This window comes from Drosophila persimilis, unplaced genomic scaffold (assembly GCF_003286085.1).
Source record: "Drosophila persimilis strain 14011-0111.01,24,50 unplaced genomic scaffold, DperRS2 tig00000977-arrow-arrow-pilon, whole genome shotgun sequence".
Taxonomy (NCBI): domain Eukaryota; kingdom Metazoa; phylum Arthropoda; class Insecta; order Diptera; family Drosophilidae; genus Drosophila; species Drosophila persimilis.
The window spans coordinates 258,820-276,235 of NW_020825387.1; the positions used below are offsets into that span (position 1 = coordinate 258,820).

A 17,416-nucleotide genomic window follows, 5' to 3' on the forward strand; every position below is an offset into this window, starting at 1 on the left:
TTTCGGTTGGCTTTGAGGCGTTTCTCTGCTCTGCCTGAAGCTGTTGCTTCATTCCATTCCTTAAAAAGCTATTCCTGGCACTCCATTCCACTCATTCCATTCCTGATGAAAATGCCATTCCATTTAGAGCGAGTTCCATCACTCTTCCATTGCACTGCCTGCCGTTTAAGGGCATTTTCTGCCTCCTGCTGTGAATGCCATTCGATTATCCTCGACCTTTCCTTCCACCACTTAAATGCTTTACGAATCTCTCTGTTTATTTTTCCTCTTGTTTCAGCAGATTTCTAGCATTCCATTGTAGGTTGCCCCTCTTCTGTTGCAGTTATTCCATTTTTGGTCATCCCATCCTTATCTTATCCAAACGAATGTTTTCTCTAATATTATACAATTGTCCTCTCATCTTGTTTAATGTTTCATTAGTTTCCATTTACTTTTAATCATATTTCCCCGTTTCTGTTTACGTTTCCATGCATTCCCTGCGCGTTCGTACGTTCCATCCAATTAGTGTTCTGCTTCTGTTTACTTTTCCATTCATTCCTCTGTGTGCCACATCCAATTAGTGTTCCATTTCTGCGTGTTTTCCTTCCAATTACTAATCCATTTCAAGCATTACTTTTCCCATTTGACTGTTGACATTTCTTCACCTTTTTTCTGTGTGCATTGATCGCTTTGGCGCCTCCGTTTGCGGGGCCACCAGTGCGTATGATGAATGCCCTCGAGCCCTCGAACCGAAGTTTACATAAGCCGCAAGCGTTGTCTTCGTTTTGGTTTTTCGTCAGGGGCTATTTGCACAATTTTAAGGCGAAAAAATTGGCAAATATATTAAGTTTTATTTCACTTGGCCCCCCAGGGTCGGCGACGCGACGGCAGCCTCCACACCCTTCTCCTTTGTCTGCGGCCCTGAGCAGAAAATCTGCGGAACTGTTCGAAATTTACTGCCAGCAGGCGAATCTCGTGGCATCGCAACGAATCGCAGCGAATCGAACTCGAAATCGATGTCTAGAAGTAGTTCGATGACGGTATTTTTTTTTTATTTCACTTGAACGTCAAACCATCGTAAATTTATGGACCACACGGCACAACATACACACAAAACCCAAGCTCAAGCTCAAGCTCGAACCCGAACCCGAACGACGACTGTGAAACAAAAGAGGTTGTGCCATAAAAATCGAAATTGAATTTCAGTTTGAGCTTCAGCTCCGAGGAGGAATTGCACCCACGATTGGCAGCACTGGCGGCAGTGCCAGAACTTGTTGAGGATTTCGAAATGATTCTATTGGCAATTCCCCTAAATTGAATCCGACAGGCAATTGAGATAAGCACTGGGTATCGAATGGATAAATGAAATATTATGATTGCTTATTGATGATGGTATTCAAAATTAATTCTGTCGTAGAACCCACGCAGAACCTCAGTCAAACCAACCGATGGGCGCTGCCGCATAGCGCGCAACACGTGCAAGCTTTTCTGGTCTTCCTTTCTGGTTCTCCTTGATCTAGAAATTCCATTTATACAAAAATCAGTTGATGTTCAAGGAATATCGCCATCACAAGAACATCATAGCGCAGAATGTGGAAAACAAGTTCCCGGACGGACTGTCTGGTTCTTTAAATTGTTATGAGAAAGGAAGCGCCCTTAAATCTTGAAATATGTGATGAACGTCCATAAAAAAGTCTTCCTTAAATGTTTTAATTGATCTAACAAAAGATTCTTTCTTCATCGTGATTTATGGTTTTTTATGACACAAAAATCATGAAAGCTTCCAAAGTATAAGTATCCAAACATCCACTTAGATGCACCTGAAATGTTTTAATCAAACAAAGCAACAAAGCAACAAACACAAGGTGGCAGCAGCCTGGCAACAGCCGCAGAAATCACACACAAAATTAGCAACAAAAGCGGGGTTTGAATTGAAACAAACTTTCGGCGTGATGATCCACCAAAGGCCAAGAGACCTGCGTAGATTGTTTGGGGGATTCACATGATTTTGAAGGTTGTTTCAGGGGATTCGCTGGCTTCCAAGAATCGAGAAATTGGGGACTGGGAAAATGTATGCAAATCTGGCAAAGATAATTATAGAGCTATTCCATTAATAAATGGAAAATAGTAGCTATAAATATCATTCAACAGAAATGCCTTCTAATGGTTTTATAATTTCCTGTAATAGCCGTCAAATTAATTCGGTTTTAATTGTTGTATTCCGATTCTTGTATGCCGCGAGTGACGACCCCAAGCAGAGGATACTACAGATAGATTTCAATATGCAGATACAGATACGTTTATGCTAAAGAAGTTTTATATTGTGATCAGCCCATGGACCTTCGGATAGCAATGAACTCCGCCGTCGTCGTATATATCTATTTGACTTATATATTTCTTTTTCGACTGGTCTCTAATCTGGTTTCGTTTTTTTGTCTGAATGGAAATGAAATCTTAACGCAAATCGAAATAAAACACGCATTAAGTTTACGAAATCTTGTTTCTTGTTTTTCCAATTAATTAATTAGTTCGGGCTACCCCCCCAGTGGCCCGGGGCAGGGGATAAGGGGAGAAGAACCGCCACGAAATCCACGAAATCTGTAGCGAATCTTGAAGGCGATGCCGCACTTACAAGACACTCGTACCACAAAATGAACGAACAAAAATTCATCAAAAAAACACGTAAGAAAAGAGGGGCCCCAAAAAAAAGTAGCCGCAGAAGTTGATTTTTATGCAAAAGATACAACAACAAGAAAACGCTTGTACTTCAACGGTGGCACCGGCAACACCAACAGGCAACAAGTGGCTGCCACTTGCCTCCCCTGCACTCCTCTCCCCTCCTCTCCTGCCCCTTCGGTTCGCTTTGGTGCGATTTTGGTTTTGTTTTTCGTATTTCCTCACAAATTGCGGCCATTGCAGAGGGGATTCCAACTCCATGCCTCCACCTCCGGCACCTCCGCCCCCATCTGCTGCTGACATTTTGGCCCCACAAAAAAAAGTTGTCAATAGTTTTTGCTGCGGAATCAATTTTTATGGCCGAGTCTTAATTGGTGGCACAATCGTACACCCGTCCCTCCCGCACACTCGTGCGATACATAGATACATGTGTGTGTGTATATGTTTTTATAAACCCAATCGGATTATCGGTATTCGGAAAAAAGAATCTTTTGAACACTTTAATCTGCATCTGGAAATATCTGCAGTTCTTAATGGAGTGACATCTTTAATGGTAGATGTCCTCTCGATGATGATCGATGGGAGTGTAGAGGAATGCCAGACGATTGCTGTGCAATCTATGGGTCATTTATCACATAATCACCGATAAATATCGTTGGGAGAGCTATGGAACGATAGGTAATGTTGGAAGGAGATACGAAGAGATTAATTGAATACTGTCTAGCATTAAGACGCATGCAATCGATAAATATCGATAGCTGCAAGTAGGAAGAGCAGAAGATACAGAAAAACACACATGATACAGTATAACAAGGCAACCCAGTAGATCTGAGTGGTGTATGCCTTTTTTCATCTTTGTATTCTCTATTGATCAATCGATAATTTATCGATAAATATCAATTCTCTATCAATCACGAGATTCATGCGAGTTACAGGAGATACAGATTGCAATTCCCTTATTCTCTTGGAAATATGCACGAAAATCTATCAACAATCTATCGATAAACGTCGATAAGAGATCCATGAGATATGTAGACACATTCAGACCCCCATTCCCATCTCAAATCAACTCCATAATGTTTGTCTCTCCAGCAAACATCTTCATTCCGTCCCACCACCATGGTATTTCCAGTGGGCTCCACATATCTTTGTGATCTCCAAACAAACATCACGCATACGCATGGGGTGACAGCAAGCCTTATATAAAGCGCACTTCAGAGCAAAGTGAATCACAATCTAAACGAAACGAAAAACTAGTTCATCAGCAGCATGACATCAAGGTCATTGCTTGTTTGCTGAATGTGTGCGGGATTCAGTGAGAAAACAGTTAGAGGTAAAGTTTTGACCATATTCAGAGACCAATCTCGGGGAGTCCATCCATCCATCGAGGGATGGCTATGTGTTGTGTAATCCGAGAACCTTCTTCTTCTATTCGGTTCTTTGTTTCATTTCGAAACCGCAGAGAATCGAAACCAGAATGACTTTGGGGCGTACCGCTGTGGTGTTTGTTTCAGGCGTCACACACGTCCACGCTTCGGTGATGGCTTGGACCTTGGTGAGGCTTCGGCTTCGGCTTCAGCTTCAGCTTCAATCTTGAGATACCGCGTCACCCACAGCTCTGTGGAGTCTGGTGCTTGCGTCAAGTGTTTGACAAACAGTCAGGCCAGTTCAGGCCAGAGCCAGAGCCACAAGTGTCCGCTGTCCATACATGGGGATCTCGATCTCTCGCTCTGATGTTAATCTTTCGAGTTTCGTTACGGAACAAGTTCGTCTTCGAGCTCTGGGATCTCTCTCTTAAACCAGTCTTGCAACCTCTCTCTCTCTCTCGTAGAGTCTCTCTTCTCTTCAGAGATCTCTCTCTGTGTCTCTCTTTCTCTGTCTTGGGGGGGATTCTGCCTTGGTTTGAACCGAAGCCAACCAAAAACTTTAGTTCTTCGACAGCCGACATTCAGTTTGGGCGCGCGCCTGCGCACATATCTCACAGTTTTTTTATTTACTCGCGAGTATCTTTTTATTATTCGTAACAAAACTTTCGATTTCGTTTCGATTCGATTCGATTCCAAGCCACAGATAAGCATCTGCATTTTATTCAAAATAATTCATAAATCGAACGAAAACAATCAATAACCCCAATAAAATCTTAATAAACAAAATATGCACACAGCCACACAAAAAGCGAAACTTTTTTCATAAATATTTGTACGGAATTTTCAGGGTAAAAGTGTGTTTTTTTTGTTTTTTGCGGAAGTGTAACCAAAAAAAAATAAAAATATACATATACAAAAATATTTATTCATTTTTTGCACCGTATAAACGATTGAAAACATGCAGAATTATTATATTTTGTCTGTGATACTCTCGGTCCAGCTGCTGGGCAGCCTGGACACGAGGACAATGGCCATGGCAACGCCACAGAGCAAAGGAGCCGTCCAGGGTCCTGTAACGGGTATGTGTGCACACGGCTCTCTAAAAACTCATTCATTGCATAAGACTCTCCTCGCGACTCACGACTCGCGACTCACGATAGACGGTTTCCATGGAGGGAATCCTACTACAAAAAGAAAACTGGAAAAGAAACAAATTCAAAATTCACTTTCACTTTTCTCGGTTCGGGGATTGGGTGAACAGATGGATCGCTGGGCAGCCGGATGGACTGCATCCACGGACGGGAATGTGTGAAGTGGTTGGCTGCTTAATTAGGGAGATTTCAGTCGTAGTTTACGGCCAGAGAGGGGCTTCTGTTTAGGCCGTGCGTCCACGTCCGTCCACCTACTGCTGTTTTTGGTCCGATTTGGCCGCGATGGTTTGCTCTGAAAATCCAAATTAATCAAAATGTTTGCCCACCTTTTTCGTGGTGCTGTTGCTGTTGAAATGTTCGTAATAAAACACACCATTTGGTTGACATGCGAAATCGTGGCCATTAATCAATTAGTCAACGGAAAAAGTGCCCTAAATGGGTTTCCAAATTTTAAGTGAAGTTCAGGGTCAATCGTTGATTGGAATTGATTGAAGATAAAGTGATGGGAAGGAGTATTGAACGTGTCCTTAAACGAATTACTGTGAGATGTCCTGGAGTACCATCTGCTATTGAATTGAAGATCAATTTGGAGCTAAATCTGAGTTTTTCAAAGTGTCACGCGTCCTGCGGCTGTGCTCCTCGGTTGTGGCGAGGACACAGACCTTTTTGGTCGATTTGGCACTGTTTCTGCTACGCGGAGTATCGTTCAACCGGCCGATGGGCGCTCCTGCAAGACGCGCCAACACTTGAAAGAACTCTGAAATGTGTCCCAATACTTGCCCAAATCTTAGCAGAATCAACCAGTTTTCATCAATCTCTCAATCCCATTCGAATCTTTTATTTCATTTCTAGCCGCTTGAATTTCCATTTTTTAAACATTGAATTAATTTCCGCTTAATCCCCAGAAACCCATACGAGTCCACAATCTCTTTTTCTGTTAAAAAATTGCATCGTTCCAGCACAAAAGTTAATTAATAATATTTATAAAAGTCACAACATAATCATAAACACAGAAAAAAAGAAGAACTCAACTGAACCGAACCGAACCGAATTTAATTATTCAGAAATTCTTTTGTTTGCCTCTTACGTCAAACAAAAAACCGACAAAATTTGCATATAACACACAAAAATGTTCTTCTATAAAATATGTGGCAGGAAGAGAAGGAAGATATATATTGTACGTATGTATTGTTGAATGTCTGGTTGATGATGCAGATGTTTCATGCACATATCTCTCCTTTTATGGGTTCTCTTCTTGTTTTGGCTTTTGTGTGTCATGAGTTTTCTGCCGTTTTCTGGTGTTTCAACGAAGGTCGACATCTTGTGGTATAAATATAAATTTAATTGCTGGAATCAGGCGGTCAGATCAGGGTTTATCCACCGCTTAACGAGGTATCCAACGAATTGACATTGACTTTTAGCAAACTTCGGAAACTCGTTTATGATTCTCTTGCGGCTCTGGCGACTCTGGCGGCTGTTGCGGCTAATAAATCATACGAACACAAACCCTCGACGGTTTCGGCCTCTAGGAACTCTAAGCCATAATCCCCGCACAAGTTTCGGCAAATGTTTGCCTTAAAGTTTATCAAACAATTAATGAATATATTCAATTTACCGTTTTCCTATCAGCTCCCCCAGCCCCCAGCCCCCATTCCCCGACCCCAGATCTTAATCAATTTTGCACCTTTAATTGTGTTGCATGTCTGTGTGCGTCTGGCTGTCTTGCTGTCTGTCTGTCTGTCGGATGAAAGATGGAAGATGTTCGGTTCACAGCTGGAGACTGGTTTGCATTTACGGGCTCTGTGGCTTCGAGATTATATATAATTAGCAAAACTGTTTTAATTCAATGATGCAACAGGTGCGGCAGGCAGAACGGACGATCATCAGAGCGGCAGGAATACCATTTAGAGGGATAAGTATAGGGGGGAAAGGTTTCCGCTTAAAGGGCGTTGATATCTTCCAGTGGAATCTTTGAGGGGAAATTTTGTAGGAAAGGAGTGCATACCATTCAAAAGGGGGTCCTTCCATAACCGAGGGGTGCTGCCGCATGACCCGTTTACTTAAGAGTCTCTAAGCCTCGGAAACTCTCCTTTAAAAAAGGAATATTCCATAAGATATGTTATTCTACGAGGTACTGCCAGCAATGTTCCTTCAGGAACGATCCTACAATCAATAAGGAGCTTTCTTGCAGAGACTGTCGTCCTCGCGTCATGCGGCAGGGCTCCTCGGTTGGTCTGCGTTTCTAAGACAAGCTTTGGCCACTGACCATAGATGTTGCAATCTATTTAGGGATGTTGTAGGGCATTCTCCTGGTGGAAGTTTGTTTCGAGAAGGTTTCCTATCAACTTCCAGGGAACTCCATGAACTTTAAGAGCTGCAATATATCTTTCGTGTCTTCAGGTGAGAATGCTGCCTAAATTCAAGAGAACAAAGATTTACTACCGTCGGCGCCTAATATATGCTGGACACCTGAACACCTTATAAAAGGTGTCTGAATAAAACATTGCCATTGATTTAAACCCAAATCTCAAGACCTCTACGAGGCTGGCATTGTTTCTGCCAAAACAAAACACAAAACAGTCAAAATGTTAACTGCTTTTTGGCCATGTTTTCACACGGGCCTGGGCCCCGTTGGCTTGATGACCCGTTGTACGTTCATTGTTTAATTTATTTCTTTATATTTTTGGCGGAACGAGACGCCCCCAACAAACATACAACATACAGCATTCAACATCATGAAAGTTTCAGCAACATTTGGCGGAGGCGACCTTCAAACGAATGGGCCGGCAGCACATTTCGGATGATTAATTTACAGACATTAGCGGACACAGAAAAAAAAACTCCATTACGAAACAAAAGGGAAACCATTTGGCTTTCATTTTCTCTCATTTGTTTAGAAGGAATGTGGCATGTGCCGCGCTGTGCCGCCTCCCGTAAGAGACCTTCACATACTTGTGGCCACAAATCGAAACAAATGCCCGGCCTTGATTCACATTCCAGCAAAAGAGTAAAGTTCTATCTGGTTCAAGCCCGAATCTCCATCACGTCATTTGGGTCTAGGCCGCAACGAAACATTTCCAGGCGTCTCAGACGAGTCGAACGTGTTCTCGATTGCAGTACGACTACGACTACGCGTGCAAGTCCGAGTCCGAGTCCGCGTCCGAGTACGGGTGCGGGTGCGGGTATTCTTCTAGGGGGAACCAGTTCTTGAGTCTCAAAACTCGAACTCGAACTAGACTCCAAATCCGAGCCACGAGTCCGTTGTTTCCCTGTGACTCTCATTCAGCGGGGTGTCGTTCATAACTCAATTTCTTTCTCTTTCCTCTGATCCGCAATTAGTCCGCGAATGCTCAACCTTTTGTTCTATCAAAATCCGTTTATGGTGCGGTACGGCATTTAAGATTTAAGATTTACGATGCTTTTTATGGGCCATCGAAGAGTTGGTTAATTAAGCTGCCCCTCAAACGATGACTCAAACGCAGCAACAGGAGGAAGATCTTTGGTGACAGATGCATCATCATTCCAACTCGTTTTCCCTAAAGAAAAAAACCAGACGCAACGTTTTTGTCGAGGCACAAGAGCCCCTTCTGGCAGCTTTTCGATTAAAGTTTAACCAAAGAATCAATGGTACTACCCAGATCTGTAGTTATGCATCTTTGAGATGATGACCCATGTTCCCAAACAGTTGAGGCACATCTACTTTCTTTCAGAAGCGAATCTTTTCGACTCTAAGCTTGTAGTCTTCCACAGAAACAAAAGAAGATAGGATCCTTATAGCTGTATGAAATACTTAGAAAAAGGGCTCCTTTAAATATACTTCTGCAGTCTTTATCTCCAGATCTAAGGTTCTTGGAAATATCATACATATTCTAAGTGTTTTTCTTGCGAGTATCAGGCAGAATAGTTGTTTAAAGGTGCATTCATATGATTATCAATAAAAAGGTCAAAGATCAGTAGATATTTTAACTTTTTTACTTCATTTAATTATCATATAGAACATTTTATGGATGTAGAATAGTTCGCCAGCGATTATCATACAAAAAGTCCAAGATCTAAGATTCTTTCAACTGATTATCATACAGAGAGGTTAAGGTTCTTTTAATGATTCTTGCCATGTGATTATATATAAATTTAATATGCAAAGTTCTTTCATATAAATATCACAAGCAAAAGGCCTGTTTTACACCTAGAAATATCTCTGAAAGTACCTGATCTCAGATCTAGGCTCCTTCCTTGTTACACACATTTTTGACACAATATTCCATAAATCCATAAACACGCAATCATTATTACCGACAGAAAACGTTTATAACAGTTGCATAAATCATCTCACAAGCCTCCTGTCTCCTGCCTCCTGGCTGTTTCTCTTTATTTCGTTTCATTTTTCCTTGGAATCTGTATCTGTAATCCTTATGCCCGTTTTCGATCTCTATTTATAGACTGCCCGAACTGCGTGGACGAGTCACAGTACACGCCGAACAAATGGACAATGCCGCTGCTGAAGCTCGGGGAGAAGCGCTATTACCTGGGCATCTTCTTCAAGGTAAGCGGCATTCCACATTCCACACTCCACACGATGCCATGCCCCGTGCGATGGCCCATTCTCGTAATGTGGCCAATAAAGTAACCAACAAAATAACCAACCAAAAGTGCAACTGTCCAGATGCCTCAGCCGTCGGTTGAGACAACGGTCAACGGGGCTTTGCAAGTCCGGTTTGATGGGTCGGTCGTCTCTCCAGTGGATACTCACTCGTGGCAGCAGCTGCCATTTGCCGTCTGCCGTTGCCTCCGCCGTCTGCTGATTGCAAGAGGATGATGGCATATGGAATATTTACAGCAGCAGAAGAACCAGCTTTACATTGCACCGAGCAACGGGTTTTGGGGCTTATAGAAATACCAATACCATAACCAGAAACCAAGAAACTGAAGGTTTTCCAACTGAGAGTATTCTTCGGTTAGAACAAAGTCTAGTCTAGTTATCGATTGCCGATCAACAGATTTGGGGAGAGAAAACTCAAACTGTAGCCAGCTTTCAGTAGAGTTCTACCCTTTCCATTGTAGTTCGATACATTATAACGATTAACAGCTGCTGAATTGGCCAATAGGTTATTGTTAAGGACTTTCTTTCAGTTAAAACAAAAAGAACCCATCAATTCCTGCAGGTTTGAGTACAGTTCTCGCATTTTCATTGAGCTTCGATACACGATATCGATTAATAATCGAAGTGATGCACAGAATTCGTTTTTAAGGCATGAAATTGTCAAAGGAAATCGAAACAATGGCTATCCTTCAGTTAGTCTCATTGATTTAATCATCGTCACGTTTCGGCACCGTTCTCGACCTTCCAATGAGTGTCGATACATCTCGATATCGACCAAAAATCGATTACATTAACGAAATAGCCTTAGAACTGCGTTCAATGTCAGTCTGATACCTTGAGGGCCGCTCCATCAGAAGTGCGGTATCATATCAACAATAAAAAAAAAGAGGCGCGTGCTTGGCCACGCATCGCATCACATCACGTAGTAGATCTCGAATAACAGATCTTCAACCTTACTCGTATGCTGGAATATCTAGATAAATATGCGTTAGGCTTTTCATATTAAAAACAAATTAGTCAAGAGAGCCCAGAAACCGCTCGAGTCATTGGCATCACTCGATCGATCGACTCGATCGAATGGAATGAAACGGAATGGAATGGAGGGGTGTGGTATGCAAATGTGCGTCACAAACTGAATTATATTTCATTGGTGGCAGGTCTCCTTGAACTTTAAAGCCAAAGCCAAAGCAAAGCCATCAAATTGGACGAGCTTTGGCCATTGTAAACCAAATCGCATGCAGCCGGATTATTCATTGTATTTTCATTCAAAAACTAAATGAGGAAACGGAGGGCCACCATCGGTAATGGATCAAGCCACTGACAAGCAGAGTTCGGAGTTGAGGATTGATGGAGCAACCAAAGTGCACGCGATACCACTTTCGATCTCGAATATTGAGGCTAATACTCAATGGAAATATTTCGGTCTTGGGAACCACTGAACTCTGAGCCCTGAACTCTGAATGAGTCAGAGAATGGAGTTTCAAGTTATATATGGCCATCTAATGGAATAACTTCATATCCCTTGATAACTAACAAGATTTCGGGCAAATACTGTTGTCTAAATGGAGATCTTTCTTCGAAAACCTTGAGAACCACTTAAGAAAGAATTACAGATGGGTTTTTAAAGCTGTAGAAGGAGCCGTTGAATCACCTAAAGTTGTGTTCCAAGAGATCTTTCACAGAAATCCTTGGTAACTGCATTGAATGATGGAGACAAGGGATTTCAAACCTTCTTTCGTATTTTTGACGACTTATTCTTGACGCCAGGATTTCTCTAATCCATATCTTTAAATGATAGTTAGATAGAACCTACTTTTATCCTTGATATCTTTGAGATTCTGTCAGAGAAGGAAGCACAAAGTTCAGATACAGTTCTCTTCCCTCAGGAATTTCTTGAAAATATTCAAAAGAGAGGCCCCGAAAGCCCTCTACCGTAATAATTCCTTTAAAATCTCTAGGATCCCATCGAAAACTCATCTCAAAATATGCTAATTTCATTTTATAAACCCCGATTATTCACCTCCCATTGGCAATTTCTACATTATACACCCAAACAGAATAAAAATGTTTTATTTCTGGTGGGAAATAAATGTCTGAAATTTTAATGCGACATTTCAACGCTTTAATTGCAGTAAAAAGTGAAACAAAGCCAGAGACAAATCAAAAGCACACAAACAAGTAAATATTTAATCAAATTTCGTTGCATATTTTCGGTTTATGAACGTTTGCCCCCCCCCTGCGGGTTCCCCTCTCGCTTCGCGAAGAGCTTTTTGTAAATAAAACACAATTCCATTTGGAGTATGCCGCCAGATAAACAGCGGGGATTGAGAATACATTATGAGGTAATTAATTGAACAATTCCCTTCCCCTTCCCCCACCACCGCCGCAATCGCCGAATGTCTCTCATTCGCTGATTAGCCAAAAGATAGGGAAACACACATCCAAGTATCAGAACAGAAAACAGAAAACAGAAAGAAAGTCATAAATTTATCCGAAATTTGCCTGCTAACGGTACCTCTGCCTTTCTCTCCGATTCTTCAATTCGAAACGCAGGCAATTGTCAAAGCGATTAAAGTTTTAAGCATCTCGTAAGCTCAGAACATTGGCATTTTAATTTGGTTTTAATTTTTAATTGTTTTTATATGAAAATACCCTAGAGTCTGGCGGATATACACACTTGGATATTTCGTATACATTTTTTGAGGAGTCCCCCCATTCAAAAGCTGGATGATTTACAGGGAATTATCTGTGAAATTTGTTTAAAAACTTTCAAGTCTCTAAAAGGGTATTGGAGAGGGAGGCGCTCATTCGTTAAGAATACTAGTCTCTTTAGTGGAAAAGAAATTAATACCTTTGCCTCTCAAGTGAGAACAACGTTCCATTCCATCGTTTCCAAGCCAACAACCACCTTAACCTTGGCCTTAAATTCGTTGAAAATCCATTGAGCTGCTTAAAGACTTTGCACTTGGATTTCTTCGCCTGAATCCGTATCTGTTTCCTCTTCTTAAACCAAACTTCCCCCTAATTATATCCTGAATTTTTTAGATCATTTTGGTTCCTATAAATACCGCATATTAATGGGAAATTTCTGCATTTAGTAGAGCATTTCAGTGCTCAAAATATCCACCATTTAGTAGAGCATATCCTTTCAATCGTTAACCAACAAATTACCATTGAAACACACTTGTTTTTTAATGGTTCTGCTTTGGTTTTGGTTTAATTAATATTCAAAAGTTCTGCATTAATTACCGCATAGGTGTACAGCGTTTGCCGAAAGTGTTTTCCGAATATTTATGGGGAATTCGCTTAATTAAGAGTTCTGCCCAATATTTCATTTTCAACTCATTCGAAAACTCGAAATTCATTCAGTCGTTCGGCCATTTAGTGTTTCGGCTGTTTTTTATTCGGTGGCGTGGCGATACGTTAAATACAACTGAGTATTACGCAATGCAATGCAGTAATATTATGAGCAATTTGATGCAAATTTCATTTCGTGTGTAAATATGCAAATGAAGCAATTAAATTATATATTTTCGTCTTTTTTTTTCTTTTTTTGGGGGAAAATTAATGCCCGACAGGGGCAGAGGCAGGGGGTATCTCGTTACAGACGCGTTTACGCAGGCGCAAATCAAATCAAAATTTAATTGAGAGACAGAGAATGGAGGAGGGAGGAGGGAGCCAGAGGGGCTGCCTGCCTGCCTGTGGAGTGTTGGCCATGCTAATGACATTAACAACATGTCCCACATTTTGTTTGCCACTTAATTGAGTTTCGTGTAAAACTTCATTCGGTTGATTGGTCCGTGTTCCGTGCTCCGTGCTCCGTGCACCAATTCCGTCCACTCTTTCCATCCGTCCTGCCTTCCTTCCATTTTGTGGTAATAGAATTTCGTCTGTGGTTTGTGGCTTGAAGAAATTCAATTAAATAAAAGAGGAAAACCTAGAGAAATCAATAGCTCTCAGGAAAGCCTGCTCCCCAAAGATCTCTAGAGGTAGGCCTTGGAAGTATCTCCAGAAGGAAAGAAAACATGCAAAATCCTTAAGGGCTGCTTTCCACTCAAAGATCTCCCTCTTCTGCTCGTCTGTAGGAATGCTTTGGTCTAACCAAAAAATCAGACAACAACTCCACTGACAAACCATTAACCTGTCTCTGTCGTCTCCTGCTCTGCCTTAAACCGACATCAGAAACCACTGAAAGGACTCTTCGGACTCCTTCCCCCTCTTTCCTTGACTCCCTGCTTCGCCTCTGTACAACAAAAACTAATTGACTTCTTGGCGCCGAGCGAGAGATGAGCTGAACCTTTTTACAGCCCAATAAACGCTTTCACCTGCGAGAGGAGCTCCCATTAAACACCTTCTCGGCCGGTTGTGTGCCACATGTGGCATGCACGCAGCAGCAGGCGGTGGAGGTGGCATGCCCCGCTTTATTCGCGCACAATTACGGCTAATACAATTAGGGGCAAGTTAATGGGGTTACAGGTGGGCCATGGCATGCCCCGAAAGGATGTGGCCGGCCAGCGATGGAGCAGTGGCGGAGCGAGGGGGGATGTCAGGATGGCAGGATGGATAGTTGTGTAATCGATTTATGTGCACATCAGAGAGCCGCCTCGCAGCAACAGCGACCGCAAATGGCGGCAGGAAGGCAGGAAGGCATGAAGGCATGAAGGCATGAAGGCAGGAATGGAAGGGCGATGCGCCCAATCAACAGGAGATACTCTCTCTCTCTCTCGCTGTCTCTCTCTCTGTGGCACTTTCTCTCCGTTTTGTGTTCTTTTTCCATATCCCTGGCTAATGACGGGGTGGGGCGACAAAAGGGAGTCCAAAGTCCATTAGAGTTAATTGAATATGTATGTACGTATGGTTTTCGGATAGAAATTGATTCCGATTTGGCTGTCAATTTCGATGCAGAATCACATTTTAGAAAACCGCATCGCCAAAAACACTAATTGGCATCCGAGAGATACATATACATTCAATTTCCATCGACACACACACACGCCCGCAGATATATGGACACAAATACACAGATATATATCTCCATTCAACGCCCCATTTGACTTTTATTGACATAAACTTTTCAGTGGCTGTTTTTGGTGGCAGCTTGGGGGGGGGGGGGGGGGGGGGGGGCTGTGTCACACAATTATATAATCATGCAGCGCTTTGGCTTTCCATTCATCTCTCTTAACGATTTTCTCGCTTGTTTTTCTTTTTGCAGGCAAACTGGTTCAAAGCCACACAATACTGCCGCTACCATGGCATGCATTTGGCGAGCATTTCATCACAAGAAGAGAACGATAGACTGGAGAAGCACATACGTGACTTTGGTAAGTGAAACACAAGAGACACGAGCGGAGACGAGCGGAGACGCCATGAAAACTTTATCCGCAACTCTGTCAAACCATTGACACAACAGATAGACAGACAGACAGACGGACGGACTTGGGGGCATGCAACATGCAACTTAAATCACTAGAAAAGCCGATCAATATGACAATAGGCATGAGAGACAAAAGCCATTTTCAAATGGTCTGCCGACTGGTCAGCGGCACTCGACTTTCGAGCGTCTATGTGGCATAATACACGGAAGTTGGTAACCGAAAACCCCCGCACACAAAACAAGCCCCAACAAACATGCAACACACACACACACACACAAAGGGAAACAGACAACAGAGATATGCAACGCCAGAGGTTAAGCGAATGGGAATAATGGCAGCAGATGGTGGAGCTAACGAACTCCTCCGTTGCATAAATCTCCAGAGAGGGCCACAAAAAGAATTGCTAAAAGTGAATGTTGCACACTCGAATGTTGAGCGTTGAAAGCTGCAACGGTTGCAGGGCCATGGGCACAGACCACGCCCAAACTCACTGTGCGGCAAAGCGAGATGGAGATAGACACATTCAAATGGCATTCAAATCTAGGATAAAATGCACAGACCATGCGGAGGACCCGGCCCATGACCTGGAGGGTATTATGGAGAGATCTAGAACCCAATAAGAGCTCACCATTCCGCCCCATACAAATTACAGTAAAATTACAATAACTATATCCCATCAAGGTGATTTTTGGCGAGTAAATAAATACCCTTATTGTCTACAAATTTACCAAATAACAGATCTATGTTTTTAAAACTATGGAAACCACAGCATCTTCATTGAAATAATTATATCCCATGAGGAGTATTATAGATACACTGTAACTGTTAAAGATACTGCCATAATGATGGGATTCAACAGCGGTCCAGGGTGTCCAGGGTGGCATGCGGGTGTTTATCTCGGCGATTCTCCGTCAGGTCCTAGATCCTCCTGTTTGGCAGGTCCTGGGCTGGCTGTAGTTTGGCTAGTCCACCCAGGAGTCTGGTACTGGTACTGGTATTTCCCGGACAGAGAATGCCCACTTTTCCGGCTCGTTGCAGGCATTTCCACGCCTCCAAAAAACATCCTTGGCACCCCTCTCCAGTCGTAGATTTAAATACACATATTTGTACGCCTTTTATTTCATTCTGGTGGTGTTTTTTTTTTTGCACATTCCACAGGCCTGGGCCACGAACATTTCTGGATATCCGGCACGGACCTGGCCGACGAGGGCAACTTCTTCTGGATGGCCACCGGTCGTCCGATAACATTCACCAACTGGAATGCCGGGGAGCCGAACAACTTCCGCTACGAGAACGGGGAGGAGGAGAACTGCCTGGAGCTCTGGAATCGCGACGGCAAGGGCCTCAAGTGGAACGACTCGCCCTGCAGCTTCGAGACCTACTTCGTCTGCGAGGTGCAGCCGAACTAGGAGGCGCCACAGAACCCACACACAACACACAACACACGACAAAAGACACATCCATTTAGGCATATAGTGATTAGTGATCCAAGGTTAGCCGCCTTAACCCTCGGGTTACCGCGAAACTTACAAGCGAAAGTGAAAGTGAAAGTGGACGTGGACGTGGAAGGAGCACGCAATGAGAGAAAGTAGGGTTTTATGTATGTGTAATGTAAGTGTATAAAATTTTTTTTGTTGATAATTAGATAGTAAACGTAATTAAATTATAATTAGGACACTCTCCGTCTATCTTCTCATGTAAATCCGATATACAAAAATAATACAAATAAATTGTATATTCAAAATAAATCGTTCCATTTCTTGTTTTTCATTTTTGTGCACAACAATCTGAGGACAAAAAAGGTAAGAAAAAGTGATTAATATTAATTTTACAAAGATCCAATAAGATTTCAAAGAAACACAGGATAAAACAGAAAGAAGACCTTCGTTGGATTGACTTGATTCGAAACTTTAATCTTTGCAAATTAAGAAATCACGAAATCGCACAGCTCTGAAGGAGCAAAGGATGTCTCATGGGATGCATGTTCGTTGGATAATGATCTAATGACCCCCAGCTGAGGGAAACCAGACAAAACACAACCCAAATCGAATGAAAATTGCCGTAGGAATATTTCTAGAACACCATATTCTTGGATAGATAGTAATATGAATATTTACTGAAATATATGCAAAGTATCCTTTGAAAATACCTTGTATTCCCCTTCAGGGACATCACATCCCTTGAACCATAATTTTCCCGAGTGGTTTCCATTCCAAATCAAAATCTATCACAAGCTCAAGCAGCGCTTAAATTAAATAGAAATTGCAC

At 42.3% G+C, this 17,416-nt stretch overlaps 1 protein-coding gene across 3 annotated transcripts; it reads left to right on the plus strand.

Annotated features, from left to right (window-relative positions):
• The first annotated feature begins 4,980 nt into the window (after positions 1-4,980).
• LOC6601044 (C-type lectin 37Db) lies at positions 4,981-16,850 on the plus strand. 3 transcript variants are annotated; one of them, XM_002026096.2, is made up of 4 exons: positions 4,981-5,101; positions 9,613-9,716; positions 14,986-15,094; positions 16,307-16,850. In XM_002026096.2, exons 1-4 carry the CDS (start codon positions 4,981-4,983, stop codon positions 16,555-16,557), a joined length of 585 nt encoding a protein of 194 aa, XP_002026132.2. In that variant the 3' UTR covers positions 16,558-16,850. The 3 variants fall into 3 exon arrangements, with proteins under 3 accessions (XP_002026132.2, XP_026849735.1, XP_026849736.1); XM_026993934.1 differs by lacking the exon at positions 4,981-5,101 and adding an exon at positions 6,291-6,350; XM_026993935.1 differs by lacking the exon at positions 4,981-5,101 and adding an exon at positions 6,547-6,565.
• The last annotated feature ends 566 nt before the right edge of the window (positions 16,851-17,416 follow it).

Coding starts and splice junctions, on each gene's coding strand:
- LOC6601044 (XM_002026096.2), top strand. CDS start 4,981: ATGCAGAATTATTATATTTTGTCTGTGATACTCTCGGTCCAGCTGCTG. Junction 9,717..14,985: donor ACCTGGGCATCTTCTTCAAG/GTAAGCGGCATT, acceptor TTCTTTTTGCAG/GCAAACTGGTTCAAAGCCAC. Junction 15,095..16,306: donor GAAGCACATACGTGACTTTG/GTAAGTGAAACA, acceptor CACATTCCACAG/GCCTGGGCCACGAACATTTC.